The sequence below is a fragment of the Anas acuta genome, chromosome 25, assembly GCF_963932015.1.
Source record: "Anas acuta chromosome 25, bAnaAcu1.1, whole genome shotgun sequence".
Lineage (NCBI taxonomy): Eukaryota > Metazoa > Chordata > Aves > Anseriformes > Anatidae > Anas > Anas acuta.
In genome coordinates, this window is record NC_089003.1 from 887,736 (window position 1) to 910,318 (window position 22,583).

Consider the following 22,583-nt stretch of genomic DNA (forward strand, 5'->3'; position numbering starts at 1 on the left):
CGAGGCGGTGAAGTGGGGACAGGATCAGCCCACGTGGCCCCAGCCAGGTCCAGCCTGGGGACCCCCTGGCCCTGGACACGAGGAGGAAACTGAGGCACGGAGCTGGGGGAGGGAAGTGCCTGCCCAGAGGAGGTCAATGCAGAGTGCATGGGTCCAGCTGCAGGCAGGAAAGTCGAGACACAAAGGGCTCAAACCCCACAGGCTGCGCCACGTGCCACCTTCGTGCGTGGCGGGGTGCCCTCGCTGGGGTCGGATTTAGCATCTCCCTAAAGGACCCTGAGCTTTCCCAGTATTTTGGCAGCTCGGGCTCACTCCCACTGCCACGCTGAGACAGGCGAGCGTGGCGGCTGCCTCCGTGCGGGCGGGTGCAGGTCAGTGACTCACCGCAGTCGTGCGGCGATGCGCAGCCGAGCTCCCCGCCAAGCCGGGGCCCTGCTCGCACCTCGGGGAGAAGCCGCCCGGACAAACCCAAGGCAGTGCAGGATCCAGGCCACCAAACTGCTGCAAAGCTACCCTCATCATCACCCCTTCCCTGCAGGCAGGTTTATTTAAGCTGCTATTTAAGCCAGCCTGCCCTGCGCATCTCCCTCCCTGAGTTTTTCCGGAGCCGCGAGCGCTGCGGGCCGGGGCAGCAGCCCCAGGGGCACCGCCGCACTGCTGCAGAGCCGGGGCGCAGCACGGCTCCGAGCTGAGCTGCTCAGGCAAATTGCTCTGCAAATCAATTCCAATCTATCAGGCATCAGGAAAGCGATAAACTGCCCCTCAAGACACCAAATCGATGCTTCCTCTTAGCCCAGAGCAGAGGCAGGGGGGCAGGAGCAGTGCGCAGGGGAGGCGGGGGGGCCGGGGTCCTGCTGTGAGAGCCGGGTCTGGCTGCAAGGAGCCAGCCCCAAACCCACCCCCGGGGCTGCAGCATGCAGGGAAGAGCAAAATCTCTGGGGCTGGTGCAGTGGGGAGGGACTGGGGGGCTCAGCCTTCACTCTTCATTGTTGCACTGCCGGGCTGGGGGTGCAGGGCAGCGTTGGGGTGCTCCCAGCATGGTGCCCGGGCACCCCAACGCTGCTGCTCTTTTGTAGGACCCCTGGCAGCTCACTCTCCATCAGTGCGGGAGGAAAAGCACCGGGGTGGGTGCCCAGTTCCATCCCATCGACCACCCGTGCCCCACTTGGCACCAACACGTCCCAGTGCCTGCTGCCAGCCTCTGCTCTCCTCTCCAGCATCCTGCTTTTCCAGGAGTTTGTTGGCTTTTAGGTGCAGGAGAAAGGGAAAATTTAATGCCTTTGGAAGGAAGGCAGGGGAATCCCAAACATCTGAGACCAGACCCATGGAGATATGACGTTCCCCATAAGGAATCAGTGCAAGAGCAGGGCCTCAGCTGAGCCCCACAGTCGGGGTTTGGGTTGGCTCCTTCCTGGCACCTCTGCCAGCAGAGCAGGAGCGCAGACGTGTGCGGAGCCAGCCAGGAGGGAAGGTGAGACGGGAGCAGCAGAGCCACGTTAGCAGGAAGCAGGGGGAGACAGGGCTGGGGACTCACGCCGAGATCAAAAATCAATTCCTGACAGCACCGTTTCTTCCTCTAATGAGACGCCGAGTGAAGTCACCGAGCAGAGCAAGGCCACCGCAATTGCTTTGGTGACAGGAGAAACGAGGACGGAGAGCGCGCTCTGCCTGCGCCCCGCCGGCAGCAGCCGGGTGGCAGCCCTGGGACACCGCAGGGATGCAGCCGTGGCACCCACCCCATGCAGCGAGGGGGCTGTGGGACCCCCGTGCACGGCCCACGGCCACGGGTTATTGATGGGCTGCAGCCAAGAGCAGGAGCCTCTTTGGAGACCGTGTCCTCGTCCTGGGGTCGGACTGCGAGGGAGGGCAGGCAGCAGGGTAGGCATCGCCGCACCGGCATGGAAATGCAGGCAGGCTTCATTTCGGAGAGCTTGCGATCAGAGGTGGAAAGAAAATGCAACACACTGATGTAGAGGAAGGATAAAAACGAGACAAAGCCCCTGCGAGGGGTGAGCTTCACCTGGCAATGCACAAGGCGCAGCCACGCACTGCACCAGCCCCGCGCTTGTGCCGAATGCACTTGCTGCAATTTTTCAAGCAAGCTAATCACTTCCTCTAATCTCCTGCCATTAGTGCAGTCATGCTAACCGCTCGCTCGCCGATGGGAGGCCGAAACCGCCTGACAGGAGCTTCGACTACATGCTACACCTCATCAAAAGCAAATTCATCTGGAAGAACACAGCAGGGATGAGGGGAGAGCCGCCCCCTCCCGCACCCCTGCTGGGAGCAGGCTCCCGATGAAGCCTCCAACAGTAAAAAAACCCAAGTCAGACCCAAAGCTGCTGCAGCCCCTGCCTGGGAGGAGAGCCTCAGGCCGGCACCAAGCGCTCAGCTCCACCAGAAGCAGCCCCCTGGTTCCTGAGCTCTGCGTGCCGGGGCCGCGGAGGCAGCGGCTGCTCGGGGGGCACCACGCGGAGCCTGACGCAGCACTTGGCCGGCGCTGCGCTGGCACAGGGGCACCCGGCTCCTTCGAGGACTTGGCTCCTGCCGCGATCGCTACGTGCTGGAAGTGCAGAGCGCTGAGCCCAGCTCCCAGCAGCCGCCAGCAGTTCGGGGTTTTGGCCCCTGCCTTTTTGCACATCCTCAGGAGCTGGGGTGATGCTGAGTGCTGGCGGAGGGAGGGGAGAGGCTGGAGGAAGCTATTTCTGTTACTGAGGGGCTCGGGAGCCCGGCGATGCTGCAGACGGGAGGGGAGAACAGACCCTATTTATAAGCACCCAGGTAGCACGTAGGTGTTTGGTCACAGCCTGCTCTGCCAGCCTGTTTAGTCACAGCTAGTTAAAAGTCAAAAATACTGAAAAATATTGCATAAATCAATGTCTAAAGCCTCTTAGATGCGGGAAAGCGCACCCACACTTTGAAGAACTGAGGAAGCTCTGCCCAGGCTTTGCTGTCAGCCAGAACAGAGACCCCAGGCACACAGACCCCAGCAGAGGGACACGGCTGGGCCATGGAGGAAGCTGGAGGGACACTGCTGCCGGAGGAAGCCGAGGTGCCCGGTCCCCACAGGGCTCCCCAGCTGTCACCGCATCCCCCGGTACACCCCACCACGTCCTGCCGTGGGTGGCAGTAGGGCAAGACCACCACATCGTGCCCCCAGGAGCACCCACGGGTGGCTCATGCCCACATCCCAAGGCGGGTGCCATCCCTCCCCTGCCCTTGCCTGCTCTGAACTCACACCGCAGCCCCGCAGCAGGCTGAGGGAATGGTGCTGAGCCCTTCCACCAGCACCAGCCCGCAGCTGTCCGGGCAGCGAGGTTTAGTCAAGCAAAAGGAGGACAGCAGCAGCTGCCTGCAGCCCTGCCTGCCTCCTCCCGGCAGCGCCGAGCATCCAGCCTGGCCCGCGCTGCCCCAGGTCCGTCCCCAGCGGCCGAGCCTCCGGAGCCCACGTCCTCCCCCCCGTGCCCCCCACTCCGTACCCACGAGCAACGGCGTCAGCCTGCAGTCCCCGGGCTCGGAGGGTCTCTCCTGCTCCCGCAGCCGCGGCGCTGCTCTAGGGGAAGCACCAAAGGGATGCTTTGCCCAGCGAGGAAGCATGGTCGCACCCAGGCAGCCGAGAGGAACCAGGAGGCTGCTCGGAGCACGGCTCCAAAATCTGTGTGACAAACACATGCATCTCATCGCATATGTCTAAACCAAATTAAATACGCTTTTACTAATCACTTGGCATTTAAAGCAACACGCCGTCCCCGTCAAGTTAAATCTAAGGAGACGGATCGAGTTGCGCCGGCTGCTTATGTTAATTAAATACAGAAGCGGTTCATTATTAAACATGGACGCGGAGAAAGGCAGCAGCTAGGTGCATTGTTACCGACCTCATTACGCGGCACTGACCTCGAGGAAGCCTGCGCGCAGCGATCGGTCGGCGCTCAGCCGCGCGGCGATGCCGCCTTACCCGGCGTGGGGGAGAGGAGCCGCCGCGGTGCCGCTGCTGGGAACCGGCACCCGCAGCCGCTCCCGCACCGCCGTCTGCTCCCACCCAGCTCCCGGCACCCCTCGGTCCCCGCTGCCGTCCCCGGTGCTAGCGCGGGGTGCGCGGCCGGCGGGGTGGTGCAGGCGGTGGGGCCGTCTCCATGGCTGACAATCGCTGCCCCAGTTTCTGTGCCAGCGGCCATCGCATCCTCCCGGCTCGCAGCCAGTACTTGCGCTCACATCCTCTCCCTGCCCCGGTAACTTTTCCCCCCTGCCCGGTTTGATTCCTCGGCGCTGCGCGGATGTCTGTCTCTCTTGCTCTCTTTTTCTGGCTCAGGCACTTCAAAGCTCCCCGTGGGTCTCTGGGTATTTTTTCTTTTCTTTTTTTTTCTCTCCTCTTGAAATGTCAGCGTGCCCCCTCAAATACATCACATGGGCTGGGAGCCAGGAGCCAGTGCACAGCCGTGCCCATGCCGTCAGCGCCTGCACTGCCCCTCCCTGCCCTGCCCGAGCAGACACGGCCCAGGGCTCACCCGGGGACGGTCCTGAGCCAACTGGGGGCACCCCAGTGCCAGGTCCCGCAGCTCTGCACCCCCGGCACCACGGGGACACCAGCAGAGCCCTGACTTCTCCTGCACGGACACGTTTCAGCCGAGCTGCCCCCGAGCAGCACACAAACACTAATTAAATGCAATTAAAAGCAAACCCAAGCAGCCCCCCGGGGCAGCAGCAATGCCAGCAGTGCTCCGAAATCACGCGCTCATGCGCTTGCGGGGACACTTACACCCCAGCCCCAGCTACAAAAGAGCCAAGAGCGGCGTTTTCCACCTGCCAGAAATATGAAATATCCAGCTGAAAGCACGGCGGCCTCAGCACTGCTACGAGAAACCCAATTTGTGCAGATTTAAAACCTGCCCAAGGGCGCTCTGTTGATCAGCTAGATGGAAGCCAATTAAAGCGCCGTGGCTGGAGAGAAGCAGCTCACCTGCTCGCGAGGCAGCTCCCCGCTGCCTGCACCCTGCCTGTCCCAAGTCTCTCCCCTCCCTTCTAGGGCTGGGAAGAGGCTTGCCAAGCTCACCCTTTTTTCCTCCTTCCCTCATTCCCAGTGTTTTCTCCCCCGTGACCATGCCTTGCCACCAGCTCATTTTGGCATCCCAAAGGCTCTCTCACGAACTTACAGCTGCTTGAGCCTAAAAACCCCAGCCCAAACAACCCAAGTGGGAAAGCCAGCTGGCTTGGGCTGCAGAGAAACCCTGCACCCAGGACCAACAGGGGGGGCTTTATCTCCTTGTTGTCCGTGGGGAAACTGAGGCACAGATGGAGGCTACGACATTGCCCGGACCTGACAGAGCCTTAGCAGAACCAAATGCAGAAGTCCTGGGCTTTAGGACAAGATGCCACGCATTGCCTGCAGTCCTGGCTGGGACCCACAGTCCCTCATGGACACCCCCATCCTGCCAGACATCCCAGGCTCACCCTAAAAAGGGACCCCCAGTGCCAGCCAGGGCTCAGCTGTGCCCCCAGCTCGGAGCCCAGCGGCAGCAGGGCCAGAAGGGAGCAGCTCAGCAGCGCTGGGCTCCGGGCTGGAGCCCGTCCAGGCTCCTGAAGAGTCAGAGCCGTGAGTCACGGCTGGCACAGGCAGCCGGGATTCATTGCACGCTGTGCCATGACGACCCCCAAAATCACGCTGCTCTTTGTTGAGCGCTTCTGCAGAGCTGAGCCAGGAGGCTGGGCTGGCTCCGGGCACCGCGCACGCACAGGGCGAGCTCCTTCCCCTCCCTCCATTACCCTGGGGCCAAGGGCACCTCTTGCTCTGCATTTCTGTGGTGCCTACGTTGCCTCTCACCTGGGCGCTATTTGCATCACCTGGGCCAATGCTGTGGGAATAGGAAGGCTTGGGGCAAGAGCTTTGAGTCCACAGAGGTGTGGATGGGAGGTGAGGAGGCACAGCCCAGGGCAGGCGGCGGGGCTGGAAGGTCACCCAGCGCTCATGTATGCCCACAGGGCTCACAGCAACAGGGAAGATGAATCCCCTCCCTCCCGGGGGCAGCACGGGGACACAGAGCTGAAGCTGGAGGTCTGGGGGCACGAGGGGGTGCAGCGGGGGGAGGATGCTGTGCTGGGAAAGCAAACACGGTTACTGCTGGCAGCAAGGATTAGTTGTTCTTCCCGCTGATCCCTGAAACCTGGCTCACTCCCACAGCCCTGCTGCAGGGAGGGCCAGAGGATGGGGTGACCTTTCAATTCTGATTGCTCTGCTGATGAGGAGCAAATGAGCATCGCTGCAGCTGGAGAGCTGCTCAGAAGGGCCCGCCCGCTGCCCTGGTGCTGCCTCACACCTTGCACCCATGGGCTCCAAGCTGCCGGCGAGGAGAACGCCTGTTCTCAAATCCGAAGGCAGATGTTCCCACTTTGGGACTTTCCAAGGCTTCTCTGCAGTGCAAACCTGAGCTGAGGTTAAACCAAGAGCCACCGGTGCCCGCAGAAAGCCCGCGGCCAGGTGCCACTTCTGCCCCTCCGAGGCTGCAATCAGCGCGGCAGAGCAGCTGCGTGCCAGCAAGCGAACTCCCAGGGAGAGGCTGGTAAAAGCAGCTAACACGTCAGGGCGAGACGCCTGCATTTGCACCTGCGATGCCAGACACGGTTTTGCTCTCAGGGGCTCTCCGAGGAGCTGCCTCCAGGAGCCCCAGCACCCGGCGGGGCGCAGGGTGGGTGCAGGGGGTCAGGGCCAGCTCTGCACAGCCCCAATCCCTGGGGTGGGGAGGAGCAGGCTCCAGGCACCGTCTTTCCTGCGCTGCCCCTCCTGGCTCCTGTCATCTGCGAGCTCCTCAGAAGCAGGATGACTGCTCACAATGCCCGCGCACAGCCCCGGCACAATGCAGCCACGCTCTGCCCCGGCACTGCCGGCTGCGGTGCGAACAGCGGGGCAGTCATTGCAGGACCCCATTCACCCGGCTCCGAGCACCACGAGACAGCCCAGCTTTGTGTCTGCTCGCACACAGCACAGCTCCAGCCCCGCCGTGCTCTGCACGCAGTCTGTACAGCGACGTTCATGCGCGCAGTGCCCTAACACGCCGCACACAGTGCAGCTATTGTGCACTGCTCAAATGCCCAGAAATCACAGGCTGCCGAGCAGCAGCGCCCAGAAAAGCCCCCGTGAGGATGAGCTCTGCCCCCGACCGGAGGGGCAGGATGTCCCCCAGCTGTGTGACCACGGGCAGGCTGCTCAGACCAAACTTTATCCCGGTTCTTGGGGTGTCTGCACGCAGGGAAGAGGCTCAGGCACAGGCACAGTGCAGCACCAGGCTTGGGACAGGGACCAAAAGGCCTTTTCCATTTCAGAGGCTGATGGTTGCACCCCGCCAGCAGACAGATCATGGCTGCTACTATCAGAAATGGGAGGAAGCCAGATTAGGAAAAAAAAAAATCCATTGGAGACCTTTGACATCACACGGCTAAACGCATTTTCACAGTTGAAGGGCTGGGGAACATAATTTCTTATTAAACCCAGCCAACTGATGACTGATACGTTCTTGAGTAATAAATACTCCTTAAACCCCAGCGAGAACCTGGAGGCACCGAGGCAGCCCTGAAGATGGCTCAGCCTCGCTGGAGGAGCAGAGGAACAGCTCCCTGTGAGACACCAGGGCCACGTGGCTGCTCCGCCTGCCGAGGCTGCCGGCAACATCTGCCGAGGCTGGCATCGCGCGGCAGCGCTGGCGGGGCTGGCATGGGCGCCGCAGATCGGCACCGGGACCTGCCAAGTGCTGGCAGGTGGAGCTGCGGGAAGGACTTGGCACCAGGAGGGCCCCGCCGCGCGCCCCGTCCCCGCCAGCCGCCCACGGACACCGGTGCCTCCGTGCGCCGCGGCTCGGCTCCGCTCGCAGCCCAAGCTGTTCCCGCTCGGTGAGCCCGCGGGGCTGGGGCTCTGCTCCCCAGCTGGCGAGGCAGCCAAAGCCACCTGGGGAAGCGTCAAGTGAGAGCTCGTCCCCCGAGCAGCCCCGTCCCAGCGATGCCTGGCAGCACAGCCCGGCCCCGAGCTGCCGAAGCGACACCTCCGGCGGCGCGCGGCTCCCAGCCGGCGCGGTGGCGCGGGACCAAGCCCTCACAGCTCCTCGGTGCCCATCTCCCTTTGCTCACTTGCTGAGCGCAGACGCTGCAAATCCTGCTCCCTGAGACGTGGAGCGAATTTGGGCTGAGCCCCGTCCCACGGGAGGGAGCAGAAAATGTGCCCTTTGCTGCGTTTAAACAGCCCCCACCTGCCTCGCCTTTATCCGCCTCTCCCAAAAAAGCTTTATCAGCCTCTCCCACAAAAAAATTATCAGCCTCTTCCAAAACCCCTGGCAAACAGGGCACCCAGGTGAGCACATCCCCACTCATGGGGACAGGGACACTTGTCACAAGCCACGCTGTGCAGCCTTAGCCCCAACCCCAGCTCCGTTACGTGGCCGGGGCTGCTCGGTAACCACATCGCTTAAACCCCGGAGCTGATAACCTGGGACCTCCCACGCTGCAATCACCGGTGGCCGGGGAGGGGGTGGTGGTGGTGACAACGGATGTGACGCACCCTTATCAGTGCAGCAAGGCACGACCTTATCCTCGCAGCAGGAGCACGTTCGTCCTTGCCTGTGAAAGATGGGGCCCGAAGGAGGGAGCGGTGGGCGCAGGGACGGACACAACGGGGCTGTGACAGGGAACTGAAGGACAGTGGTGGCTCCACACCAGGGGCTGCACAGCCCCGGGGCTGCACAGGGTTTTGGCAGCCCCAGCCCCATTTCCTGGAGTGGCAGCACGGCCTCGATGCCTCCACTCCAGGTCCGGTCCCCGCGCGCTGTCGGTGCAGGAGTGCCCTGGTTTGCTCTGATTTAAGCCGGAGCTGTTAGCTACAGTACTATTACCACTGCCGAAAACGGTAACTAAATGGCATTTCCCCACCGCTCCATTTATATTTCTGTGCTCTTTACCCATTTGTAAACTGCAGGAGGGAACAATTTAAGGCATCTGAGTGAAAAGCTTAAATTAACAATTTACAAATGGCTTAATTGAGGTCCTGGTCTCTCTCTTCCTGAGCAGAAGCCGCTAAATGATTCTGAATCATTCCCATTTATTGGCTCTTGCGATGTGAATTACAGGCCTTGGACCATGATAAAGGCTCTAACACCTTGGCGCAGGCTGGGGGTGCCCTTCGCTCACATCGAGCGGGGCCAGCGACGGCGAGCCAGAGCCTCGGATGGAAGTGGGGCCGAGAAACCAGAAACCGCGGTGAGAAATGGGAAAGGAAGGCAGGAGCCGAAGGTGGTCGATAAATCTGACTCGAGCCGAGACACTGAAGGACACGCGGCCATCCCGGGAGCTGCCCACAGCCGTGAGCTGGGGCTGACGCTGACAAAACGCTGGGGAAGGAGCTCGGCTGCGGGACGGGGAGGTTCAACCCCGCGTGTGGGGCTGGGAAGAGAAATCCCTGCTCTGCCCAACAGCAGGGATCAGCCGAGGACCACCACATGATGTGGCACAGTGTGTGACACGCATTGTGCCCCTAACACGTACCCGCTCCTCCCCGGGAGGTGGCCCCGGGGGGCCGGGATGTGGCCCCCCAGCCGCAGCCCCGGGGGTTCGGCTCTGCCCACAGCCCCGCACTTGTTCAAGCGCTCGCTGGCAGCCAAGGACACTCACGTCTGCATCAAACTCCTCGGCTCCCAGTCTAATTCTGGCACATCAGACAGTAATTATAGGTGCATCACCGGCGCTGACAAGTCTGCAGCTCGTCAGCCCGGCACCTGTCAGTGCAGCACCGCAGACGCCTCGCGGGGAGCAGAGCGGGGAGAGGGGCTCAGGGCTGCTCCCACCCATCCCAGGGGCGGCTCCGGGCTGCCCTGGGCACCCCCACCCCATCACGGCCCCCCAGTCCCCCATCACCCAGGGGTCAGCACCCCACGGCCGTGCTCAGAGGCTGCTCCAGCACCCGTGTTACTACAACAGTCCGAAAAACAGAGGCGAGAGCATCCCCAGCTGCAGGAGCAGCGAGGGAGCCCGGGTACGGCTCCAGCCCAGCGGCTGGGAGGCTCCGACAGCACCAGGGAAGAAGTGGGGAGGCTGCTGGCTTGCTGGTTTTAGAAGCAAGGGGGAGATGCATGTGAGGGAGAAGCAATAATTTTAATTAAAAGGCAAATGAGTGCACTGAAAATTGACTTAAAGCACAGAGATATTAAAAAGCCGTTGACTCGGTGAATTATTCCTCCTTGGGTTGCTTGATTGCGAATAAGCACTCAGACAGCGCGGGCTGCTCCGGCAGCCTGACTCGGGGAGCACCAGCAAGGCGAGAGGGGAGCGGGAGCTGCTGGGCACGGGGGGGGGGGAGCAGCCCAGGCCCCCCTGGTCTGTGGGATCCAGCCACTGCCCCTCTGCCTGGGAGCGGGGACACACACACAGAGGGTCCCTGCTGCCCCCCTCCTGGCCCTGGGGCTCAGAGCCAGGAGCCAAGTCGCTGTTGCTCCCTGTTGATGCCCAGCGGGACATCCAGCACTGCTTTGGGAAACAAAAGCCAAGCCCGAATGGCACCGGGGTGCTTGGAGAGCCTCCCTGGATGCCTCCGGGGACCATGGGCAGGAGCAGCCCCGCTGAAGGGTGACCCCACACCACGCACCCAGCAGGGACAAAGCAGCCGTTCCCCTTTCTGCTGCTTCTCCAGCGGTGCCGAGCAGCAGCTCCGCCAGCCCAGCCGGGGCTTGCAGCCTTTGGGAAGGGGTCGAACCTGCCTCTTTGCACAGGAGACGTGCTCATTAACTGGCATCATTACGTGTCTGCAGGATGACCTTATAGCTGTCTCTGTGCTCACCTCCACAAGGATGCAGCTTCTGAGAGCAGGGGCTCTTTAATCTTGTTCAGACAAAGGCAGAACAAGATCTGATAGCTGGAAGCTGAAGCGTCAGGAACACAGACAAGAGGAGGCAGATGTGCTTAGCGGGGCCCGGGAACAGCCTGCACCAAGGGGTGGTTTCTCCATCACTTCCCACCGTTCACTCAAGGCAGGCTGTTCTCCTGAAAGACAAACTCCGGCTCAGCCAGGAGCCATGGTCTGGGTGGAAATCACTGCCGAGGCTGCAAGGCCCGTGTTACGCGGGTGGGATCAAACTGGGTTGTCAGAAAGGTCTTTGGAGGTCCTGGAGAGAGCCCACAAACTCTACAGACGCACGGATCCCGTCTGTTCCCTGCGCCCTTCCCCTTGCTGTGCTCATCTCAACACCCCCAGGCGCTGCCCGGATGGTTCAAGGGTGTGAATCCCAGCGAAGCATTGCCACAACGCTGAGGCTCAGCACCAGCAGGACCCGCAGCCCCCCATGGGTTGGGGACCACAAACCGGTGGTGGAACCAGCAGGGCTGTGACGCCGCGCACGGAGCCAACCACAAACCCCACCGACAGCACCACGAGCACAGGCTCCGGGACCTCCTCCCTGCAGGGTCCCGAGGAAGCAGGCACGCAGTCTGCTCTCCAGCTGAGGGGCAAGCGTGCTTGCCTCTCGGAGCCAGGCAGCTAATTGCACGTGTCATTCTGGGACAGCAAACGAGCCAGGGCAGCGCTCAGCGCCGCGGGCAGGTCCCCAAATGGGTGCGTGGCCCGGCCGTGGGCTGCTGCCTGCATCCTGCTTGCCCACTCCCCTTTTGGGATACGGCATCATTACACCTCAACAAGGCGTGTGCAGGAAATGCAATTAAATCACAGCGCGCCGTTCCAGCGCCTCGCTTCTCCACCGCCACGGCTCTCGTGTGAGCGGGCCTGGCACACCCCGCGCATTACAAGCTTGATTTCCTCCACCTCCAGGCCATCCTCCCCGGCACGGCACGGCTCTGCTGGGACTTGGCTGCACGACAGCAATGTGCAGCCCTCAGAACGACCCCCGGTGCTGCTCCCCTTGCCTTCAGGCACAAAAAAAACCCTGCTGCAGGGCAGGAGGTCACCAAAGTCCCGGATAACCAAACCTAGAGCAGAAGGCACGGGTGGGATGGTGCCTGGGGCTCAGCCCCGAGGGGAAGAACCCCTTGGAGAGCCAGGGAGCTGCTGGAGGAAGGGAGGCTCCCTGCGGGCGCTCTCCCCATCTCCTGGGCCGGGACTGACGGCTGCTGCTGCTCCCAGGATCATTTGAGCTCGGAGCTGCTGCCCTGATTGGCAGGGCTCTGGTGCCCGTCTCAGCCTCCCCAAAAAGAAGCGCTGAAATCTTTGCCGAGACACTGGAACCATCTCCGGCAATGTGAACACCCAGCCCATTAGAGGCCGACAGATGCCACAGAAATAAAATCTATTATTATGACAGACCCAGCAGGGGTTGCTACTGAACAGATTCCACCACATTTCCCTCTTACAGTTTCTCCGAACCAGCCGCGTGTCCAACAGCCGGCTCCCAGCGAAGGCACCTGCCTGCGCACCTAACCCCAGGGAGCCGGCACAGCTCCCCCCCTCCAAACACCTCCCACCCCGTCCCCAACGGGGAAAAACCCCAAACTTTGCAGGCTGTGGGGATTGCTGGGGGAGAGCCGGTCCCTCAGGGAGCAACACCAACGCCTCCAGCTGCAGGCTGCAGCCCGGGCAGGACCTCAGGTGCCGCCTTCCCACCGCCCCCTGCACCCAGGAGGGGGTCGGGGAGGGAGCGGACACGGACACGAAACACGCAGGGTGGGGAGGAGCACACTGCTGGCCCCCGGCCCCGGTACTAACCTGGTGACTTTAAACAAAGGGAACAGAGTCCTGGCTTCTTCCCTCCTGCAATTCGATCGAGCCCTGGTTAGGGACAGGAAAGGAGGAGATTCATGAATGAACGCGATCCGGGCGGAAAAGTTCGCCGGGGATGGAGGGGGAATAAACAAATAAATCAGAGCAAGCAAACACACAATAAATCTGAAACAAAAGAGCAGCAGCAGAAAGCGTCTGAGGAAGAAACACGGCGATGGGGAGCTGGGCTGTGCCCCGTGCCTGGAGACCCCCGGCATCACCCCACCATGGGGGCACGCAAGCTGCAGCCCCTGCACCCGCACCCCCTGCATGGAGCCTCACCCCCAAAATGCCCCGATCCTCCTGGGCTGTCCCCACGGGGACCCTGCCCAGCTCGGCCCCAGCCTGGGAGCAGGGGCTGTGCACACACGAGGGGCACTCGGATGGGACCGGCTTGCTGTGGCCCTGATCTGGCAAAAAAAAAGCCGGGATCTTCCCCGAAGCTGTGCCCTTGCTGTACCCCGAACCCAAACATGGCCCAGCCCGGGGTCACCAGCTCCTGGTGGGGGCAAACGGCGTCTCCAAAATGACAGCACCAAAAAGCGCCTGCTAACACTGACTGCTCACACTGACTGCTCCCGTGGGCAAACACGATGCTGAGAGCGGAGCTGGGTGGGCACAGGGAGGGGTGGCAGCCACACAGGGCCCCCCACCCGGCTGTCCCCGGCTCTGAATGCCCCCAACCTCCTGCCTGCAGCGGGACAGAGCCCGGGCAGTGCTGGGCGTTCACCCAGGGCTGCTTGGAGCCTTTGTCTTTGGCACCAGGGAGGATTTCTTCCCCTGCCTCGCTGTGCTGCCAGCCTGTGTGCGGGGGGAGCGGGGTGACAGGGACAGGCAGGGGACAGCAGGGGGGGTAGGGGACAGCAGGGGGGGGCAGGGGACCAGACCTCGGCGCTCACAAGGACCTCATTCATTGCACCCAGCTCATCCAGCACGCCCACGCCGTGGGGCGTCTGTCCCCTCGTCCCCAGCCTGGCTCCTCTCCCCGTGCCCTCGCTCCCATCGCTGCCCTCGGGGTGCAGCCCCCCGGGAGGCTGGGGGCTCCGTGGTGCCCCCTCCCCAGCGAGGAGGAGGAGGAGAAGGAGGAGGAGGAGGGTGCTGAGCGCTGTTTCCATGGCTGCAGCCCCAGCGAGCGAAGCTGACAGCTGCAGATGGCTTTGGCAACCCTGGCTTTTGGGGTGGGGTCTTCGACCTCAGACCAAGGGGGGGGGTCGGTTGTGATGTGCACCCCTCTCTCCCAGCACCAGGACGTGCTGGGGCCGCACGCTCCTGGGGCACGGGGCACAAATTCTGAGTCTCGTGGTGTGCGAATGGATTTCACGCACAGAGCGAGTGAATAATCTGAGAGGCATTAACGGGAGAGGAACAAGAAGCACGAAATAAAAGTGGAAAATCCTTCCTAAATGGGCTTTATTCATTTGTTTTGATAATTGCTGTTGAGGTTTAATTACTGATGCCATGTTTTGTGAAGTGCCAGGAAATGCTCTGGAGTGAATTCGTGGCCGTGGGACCCGGCAGGAGGGCAGGGGGCACCCAGAGGGGCAGCAAAGCCCAGGGGCTGGAGGCGATGCCCCCTCCCACAGCTGGGTCGTGCCCACAAAAGACCCCAGTAGCAATGAGACCAAGTGACAAAGTGTGGCTTTTCTGGTGGAAACAGAAAAAGGAGGGGGACAAGCGTGGCTCCTCTTACTCAGGATTTTCCATGGCTCGTTCTGCCGTGAACTCTGATCTCATCCTCACAATTTTCATGCTGTGGGGGGGAGCAAAAAGCTCTGGGTGCTGCCCCTGCTACGGACCCCTCAAACCGAGACCCCCATCATCATCTGTGGAGCACCCACGATGCTGAACTAGGGGGGTGCCGAGCAATCCCCTCCTGGTCCCCCCATCCCAGGGACGGAGACCCGGGCAGTGCCCAGACCGCAGCCCCCCTGCCCCAGCCCAGCAGCGTGCAGCAGGAGCAGGGCCATGATTCGCCTTGTGCCGCGGTGTGAGCCCCAAAGGAGGAGCAGGGCTCCCTGTCACCCGCCCTCTGTCACCTCTGTCAGCGCCCTGAGGGACCTGGCACAGGGACAAGGTGTCACATCAGGCAGTGCCACCGAGCCCCGGCCCCGCCAGCAGCCGCTGCCCGGGTGCTGCTTTCGGCAGGGCAGGAGGAGGAAGAGGAGGAGGAGGAAGAGGAGGAGGAGGGCAGGGAGCGGAGCGGGAACGCGCCATCGCAGCGTCCTTGAGTGTCCTTCAGAGGCTTTGCTTTTCACGCAGTGCAGCGGCTGAGGAAGGACTGAAAATCCCAAACTGCTCTCCTCTTTGATTCCCCCCACCACAGGCAGAGTTGAAAGGAAGCGGCGAAGGCGAGAGAAAGGAGGAGGCGTGCGGGAAGGGAGCGGGGAGAAAGGCAGCGGGTGCGGGGGGAAGGAGGCGCGCTGCTCCCCTTCTCCCTGCTGGGCCCTGGGACAATGGGGACCCCTTTGGGGGGCTGAGGGCCCCCCAGGAGCCTCCTGCACTCAGCAGGGGCTTGGCAGCTCCATGCAGGCACCCTGAGGACAGGAGGTGAGGGCAGAGGGTGCTCCCAACATCCACGTTCCCATGTCTTTTCCCCAAAGTGCATCCACACCTCGGCATCACCAAAACCCCCCGAGGGGACGTGGCGTCCCGGCTGGCTGCCCCCAACCTCTCCCAAAAGTGGGATCAGGAGGGAAGAGGGTGATGGCCACCCCACGCACCCAACCAGGCATGGTTCGAGCACAGCCTTCGGCCTCACCATCATCCCCCGTGGCCCAGTGGGCAGAGGGCGATGCCACGGACTGGCACGGGGAGGTGGCTGGCAGGCCTGGGAACACGCACCCGCTCTGTTTGGTCTGGGCAATGTGTTTTTAATGAGCCATATAATGTTTTTCAAATTATGCTGGAATCATTAATCCTCCTGAAATGAGACAGATTCTGCAGTCCTCGGGCAACGCTGGGGCTGCCTGTTGCACGGCCGAGCAGGCAGGCGCTGCCTCTGCTCCGCTGCTCGCTGGTGGCATCGGGGACGTTCAGCTACGACCCCAAGAGCCCCGTCCCCAATTCCTACAAGGGACCGGGCTCAGGGCTGGCAGGACCCCGTGCCACAGTGCCGGGATGCAGCGCGCACGCGTGGGCGCAGACGTGAGCAACGGGCAAAGAGGAGCAAACGTGGGCTCTGGGCCTCTCCCCAGGTGGGAGCAGCAGGATGCTGAGAGCCAAACGGTGCAGCCAGGAGCCAGCACGGCCGGCACAGAGGGGCTGGAGCCATCCCCGGGGGGCTCAGCCGGCGGCTGCCTCTGCGAGGCGGACACCCGTGCCTGCAGCCCTCCCTGCCTCCGCGCGCCTTCCCCGAGATCCAACTCTAATTGCAGGAGGGAGGTGCTGTATTTTTCCATGCATGAAGATCCAAAGTGACACTTTTTCCCTTCTCTTTTCAGCGTGCGGGAGAGCGAGCTCATTAACATAAAACCACCGAGCCAAATAAAAACCCCGAGCGCCGTGACAGCATCCCTCCAAATAACACGCGAGGGGAGAGTTTGTTCCTCTCCTGCTCTGCCCTTGCCAAGCACGACGGCAGCCGCAGAAGGAAGGAAAGAAGGATGGAAAGAAGGATGAAAGGAAGGACGGACAGCCACCCGACAGGTGGTTCTTTCACACCCTTGCCCTGTGCCTCTTGATGCGGCCGAGCTGCAGCCTCGGCTCCTGCAGGTGCCGGGGGCTTTTTGGGGTCACCCAGAACCATCGGGGCCACCGAGGAGCTTCCAGGCAGGGCAGGAGATGGGCAAGGAGGTGCCACAAGCCCGATGCCAGGTTTGCAAGAAGCATGGCTTTGTGTGCACAAATTCTTTAGGAATTTGGCCTCTGCAACACACCAGGATTTTAGAAACACGCACTGCCCACAGCGATGCACAGTTTCCAGCAGGGAATTTGTGCAGAGCAAGAAATGAGGCCAGGCCACCGCTGCCCTGCTGCACCCTGCCCCATGCCACAGCCCGGGTCCCACCACAGCCCTTGTCTCTCTGCTCATCCTTGGATTTCCCTCTCCCTGTTCATCCTCTCTGTTCCTCCTTGCATCAGGGGCCTGCAGTGAACCAGGGGCTCGTAAAGGACCAAGAGGAAATCCTACACCGGGGGTCATCGCCCTGAACTCCCATCCCACTCCCCCCACACCGAGCTGCCGGGTCCATCCTGGCCCAGCCAGGTCCGGGGTCTGAGCTGCTGCCATTCAGCATTTGGTCCCTTTCCAGCTCAAAACACTCCAATTAAAAGCAAACCCCAAAAAACAAACCAGACGCCACATCCACCATACAAAACCACCTCTAGGAGTCAAGACTCTAGGTCAGGGCTTATGGCCTCCCCTCCCCACCTTGGGCATCCCTGCCACCGTGGTAATGAGGCCAATTAACGAGAGCCACCGACCATCAGATTTGGGTGCCTCTAACCCCAGGGTGCTCATGAGGAAGATGCCAGGCACCTGGGGAGAGGGGAGGTGGGAGAAATGGGGGCAGGTGTCAGGATGAATGCTGGTTCTAAGTCCCCAAATCCACCAGCACTGCCCCGCTCCAGGCAGGAGCTGCACCACCAGGCACCACCGCGGGGTCCCAAGCTGGCTGCAGGACAGGAGCCGTAAATCTGGGCAGCTCCTGAAACACCGAGGCTTTTAACAGGCTGTAATTGAAATATATAAACTGGGGCTGGACAACACCAGCCAGAGCAGCTGATTGCAGGCTCTGTCTCAGCTGAGGAGCATCACCCTCACCGCCTCCTCTCATCCCACCTGAGGGCTGCAGGAGGCAGGAGGGGGAGACCTCAGCCAGGAGCTGCAGGGATGGACTGGGAGAAAAAGCAGCTTCTCTCCATGTCCACCTTCCCAGTTTGGCTGTGACGCTGGTTCCCAGTTTGGGGAGAGTACAGATGCTCAATTTCCCAACCGAGCACTATTAGCTGTGCTACAAACTCAGATGCATCATCTTCCTTTGCCCTCCTCCCTTTGCAATCAGAACATTTCAGCACAAGGGAAAAAAAAAAAAAAACACAAACAAACCATAAGTGTTTGTCCCCCCCTCCTTCCACTTCCTCCCACCCCCACCCAGCCCTTTCCATCAGTCCTTCTGTTTGAGATGTGGTGGTGTTGTGATTTTTTTTTTTTTAAATCTTCATTTGCATTTATTCTGAAAGTGGAAACCACGCAGGGGGAGGGAAAAAAAAAATAAAAACAGCTGACAGCAAAGTTTTATTATCCCCATTGGGTGGCGAGGAGCAAATCAGTAATTTTTTAACAAGCATTTAAGCTCCTTTGCTGAGTGCCTCTTTGAGCCTTGGTGCACCTGCAGCCTGGCGCAGCCAGGAGGGGGGGTTGATGAGGACCTTGGGTGGGGAGCAGGCGCAGCTGATGGGGGGCAGCCTGCGCTCACCCCTTTGGAGCTGAAGATGCTGGAGGTGAGGAGCTGGGACCTTGCAGCACCACAGGCGATGCTGCAGATGCAGGAGCCCATCCGGGGGGGTCAGACCCGCTCGTGTGACCCCATCGCAGGCCCCAGACGTCCCCAAGTGATGCTAACAGGATTGCCCGCTGCTTTTTTATGCCAATAATTCTGCAAAGCTGGCCCGAGCAGCCTCTGCTCTCCGCCCTGCGGCTCTCACGGCAGGCATCGCTCATCGCCCCCACCCAGGGGCGTTTTAATAACGAGAACTGTCACGGAACCTGACCACAGCCGCTGGGAAAGAGCCAGCTGAGCAAAGCGCTGGGGGGGCAAGAACTTCGCAGCCACGGGGCTGGCACAAAAGGGAGCCTCTGCCCTTCTGATACCTCCCCACGTCCAGCCCCATGCTTGTGCCTCCCCATCCCAAGCGCAGCCCCCAGGGCAGCCCCCGTCACGCTGCTTTGCTGAAGGTCCAACATCTCCAAAACAAAATCTGCAGGGCTGGGGCCATCAGCACCTTGTGCTCGGCCAGGAGCAGGCCTGGGACACCACAGGGGCAGAGCCAAGAGCCCCCCCAGGAGCAGGGAGGCAGCACAGCAGCCTTCCTCCCCCCATTCTCACATTGCTCAAACCCTGCTCTGCTGCGCCCTGAGCCTCCCCAAAACACGCCGCCAGCCTGCAGCCTCCCTCCGCTTCCATCCCAGCATGGCTGGAAATAAAATATTGACAACGGGAGCCTCGCTGGGCTCCTCCATGCACACAGCACCCTGTGGACACCTGCACATGTTCACCTCCTCTCCAGACCCCAAAACAGACCCCAGCCGCCTGACCCCGGCCCCTCCCTGGTGCCTGGGGCTGCCCCCCAAAACCCCAGCCCTTCCCCATGCTGTGGGTACCACACACACGTGTCTGTGTGTGCCAGGCAGCGTCCCCGGGGCACAGGGAGCTGCTGTGCACCCTGGCTGGGATCGATGCGTGGCAAAGAGGAGAATCAATTTCTATAATTAAACCCTGCACCACCAGGCTGCGTCCTCCCTCCCCGCTCCCCATGGCAAAGGGCTGTTCCAGCCCCTGGCAGGGTCCCCACAGGGACCACCACCGCTCCTGGCCGGTGCCAAGGCAGCTCCCCCCTGGGTCTCTGCAGCAGCAAAAGGCATCCAGGGCACCCCTGCTCCCATGGCAAAGGAATCGGCATGGAGAATTTCTTGGGGGAAAATAAAGCAAAGGCAGGCACGGGTGGGTGTTTCCCACCAGCCGGGCCTTTGCTGCGAGCTGATGCTCACACGGCAGAGGGAAGGAGGAGGATTTGGGGGGGGCAGCCTAAATTCACAGCTCCACAGCAGAGTGTGGCGGAGAGGAGCCTTCAGCCACATTTCCAGAAAGGGAAAAAAACATCGTGGGGGGAGCCAAGCAGCTTGGCCAAGGTCATGTGGGGGGCCAACACCAGCCCTGCCATGAACACCACCAGCACCCAGACAAGTGCAATCGCCCCACCAGTTCTCAGCACTGCCCCCACCCCAGCAACACCCAGGCTGCCCATCAACCACTCCAGCCCGTCCCCACAGACATCTCCCCAGCCACGAGCAGGGTGCTCAGGAGCAAACAGGCTGAGTGTCCCCCCACCCATCCTGCCGGGCAGCAAGGGATGGCTCCTGGCAAAGGATTAAGGCCCCTTTGCACAAAGGAAGCCTTCGGCAGCCCTGAGGCTCCCCCCGAGCCCCCTGAAGGCTTTGCAGCCCACCAGCAGCTCCCAGGGGCAGCGAGTACTGTCAGGAGGAGCACGGAGCCATTTCCACAATGGTGTGAATGTAGGAGGCTTCAGGGGCAGTCTGGTGGGAAATAATTAGCACATCGAAAATGTATTCCTCATTAAAATGAGGAAAGAGCCACCGCTGGGGTGGGTGTGATCAGGTGGCTCTGGGCAGCTCGGATCCCGCACAGCCCCCACAGCAGCAGCACAGTGGGGGCACAAAAGCCACGGAGTGACCGGGGGGGACTGAAAAGCCCCCAGGATCTGGGCGCTGGCAGCCAGGCCAGGAGACCGACAGCAAATCTGGGGTCCCTGGGACTGACCCAGCCCAATTCCCCACCTGGTGCCAGGGTGGGGGACATCCACACCCCTCAGGGGCCAGCTGAGAGGAGAGCCCCCTCCCACCCCCAGCCCCAGCAGGGAGCTGGCTGGATGCGACCCCCCCAACACTCCCCCGGGGCCGGGCACGATCCCGGGGCCTCCCGCAGCCAAACCCAACTTCCCCGGGAGTTGGGCGCCAGCACCCACCCGGCACCAGCAGGTGCGGGGGGGACCCGAGCATCACCGCCCCCCCCCCCGCCCGCCTCCCGCAGCCAGGGCGAGGATGCGGAGAACAAAGAAGGGGAGAGGCTGCGGGGCGCAGGCTGGGCGCTGCCCGCCGCCAGGGCAGACAAAGGGGCCCCCACCCGCGGGCAGCGCAGCCCCCCCACCAGCGTGGGGCAGGGCACGGCGGGGGTCGCAGCGCACCGCGCACCCCCGGGCGCACCCCCCCCACCCAGCGGCCCTGCCTGCCCAGCCGGCGGGGGGAGCAGCCCCTCGGCGGCTCCTTCAGCCCCGGTCGTGGGGGGGCCTCCGGAGTTATTTTAAGTTTCCCTGCCCGCCTCCACCCCTCCCACCTCCCCCCCCGCAGCCGGGCACAGCCCGGGACGTGCCAGGCTCTTCCTCCTCCTCCTCCTCCCCGGGGATGCTGCGAACGCCCCAAAAGGGGCGCCCCCGCGGCTCGCCCACCCCGCGCGCCCCAGCAGCGGCCGGGGGAAGGATGGGGGCGAGAGAGCCGGGAGGGGGCACAGCCCGCAGCCCCCCTCCTCGCCCCCCCTGTCCCTCTCCAAAGGAACCCCCGAGCCCGCAGCCGCCGCCCGGCTGGGGCAGCACAATGCCCGGTTCCGCGCACGGTGCCGCGGCAACGCCGGGCACAACCGCCCCCAGCATCCCGGCGAGCCCCCCCCCCCGAGCCCCCGGTCGCCCCCGCTCCGGTCCCCGCCGCCGCCTCCCCGGGACCGCCACCAGCGGCTGCGCCCCTTCGGAGCGCGGCGGCCCCGGCAGCGACCGGCCCCGAGCAGCAGCAGCAGCGCCGCGCCCCCGGCCCTTGGGGGTGTGTGGGGGGGGCACCGCAGCCCCAGCTCCGGCTGCCGAGCCCCGCGCCCGGCCCCCCCCAGAAACACCGGAGCCCCCCGCGGGCGCGGTCACCACCGGCACCGGGAGCGGCGGAGCCCCGGGCAGCAGCGGCAACGGCACCGGCGGCGTGGAGGGAGGAGGAAGGGAAAAAAAAACCAAAACGCACGAATAAAAAAAAAATACCTGCTACTTAAGAATGGGTGCACATAGTGAGAGTGACATGCCTTGAGAGGGTGTATTCCCCATCGCTGCGCCGCTCGCTCCCGTCCTTCCCGCTCCCGTCCCTCCGCCAGCGAGGCCCCGGCAGAGCGCGAGCGAGCGGGGGCGCGCCCGGGTGTGTGCGCGGGGGAGCGCGCAGCTCGGCGATGTACAAAGGAACAAATGGGAAAAACACATTAGCTCATGAGAGATTAATGTGCGGGGAGACGGCTCCCCCTCTCCGCTCCCTCTTAAAGGTCCCCCCCGCCTGCGCTCGGCGGCAGGTGCCCACCCAGGGGCACCCCCGGGGAGCGGGGCGGGGAGCGGCTGCCCCCGCGCACCGCCGGCAGCGGGACCCACGGGTGACACAGGGGAGCGGCACCCATGGGACGCGCTGCTCCGGGGGGGCCGGCAGAGCCACGCTCCTGCACCCTTGGGAGAGGGGCGGGGTGGGCAGCGGCTGCCGTGGCCCTGTGTGGGCAGCAGCACGGATGCTCTGAAGGTAGGTCAGGGGAAAATGAGCACAAAAGGGGGTGGAAGAGCCACCAGCAGAGCCCCGGGTCCTGTACCTGACCCCATGGGACCGGCGGGTCCTAGCTCTGCATCCAACACCACCTGCCTGCCTTTGGGCAGTTGCAAATTCCCCAGGTGAGCAGCCAGCAAAGCGCTCTGTAGCGGAGCACCATCGCATGGGGTACCCACACAGAGTCCCCATCCGGCAGTGCCACCGTCCAGGGGGAGAGCAGCCCCCATAGGGTCACTGTGTGCTGGGTGCACCAAGGTTCCTTACCCCATTTGGCACCTCCTGGCCAAGAAAAATGGACCTGAAGTCCAGAGAACAAGATCAGAAGACAGGAGGAAGAACCAGCAAGCAGCTGCTTTATTCTGCGGATGGGCAAGGACAGCTCACAGATTTTCTCCACTTCCCCCCCTCATGGGACAGGGGCTGTGACCCCGACCACCACCTCCCCAGCCAGGAGGAGGGAGGGTCGAGGAGACCCCAGCTCCCCCCGGCAGCCCCCGCGCTCCCCGCAGCGCTGCATTAGCAGGAGAGCCGCTGCCCAGCGGCACGGGGGAG

General features: G+C 62.7%; 1 protein-coding gene across 10 annotated transcripts in view; it reads right to left on the reverse strand.

Annotated features, from left to right (window-relative positions):
• The window catches only part of SRCIN1 (SRC kinase signaling inhibitor 1), a 62,606-nt gene extending 40,904 nt beyond the window's left edge, over positions 1-21,702 (reverse strand). For 2 of the 10 annotated variants that reach the window (XM_068660634.1, XM_068660631.1), the window contains exons 1-2: positions 3,876-4,338; positions 3,480-3,655 (exon numbers count right to left, since the gene is read on the reverse strand). In XM_068660634.1, the coding sequence (XP_068516735.1) occupies positions 3,480-3,655; positions 3,876-3,880 (181 nt within the window). In that variant the 5' untranslated portion in view covers positions 3,881-4,338. Of the gene's footprint in view, positions 1-3,479; positions 3,656-3,875; positions 4,340-12,682; positions 12,746-21,490 lie in introns of those variants that run through there. The other 8 variants (XM_068660633.1, XM_068660638.1, XM_068660635.1 and 5 more) reach the window with 8 other exon arrangements.
• Between the last annotated feature and the right edge of the window lie 881 nt (positions 21,703-22,583).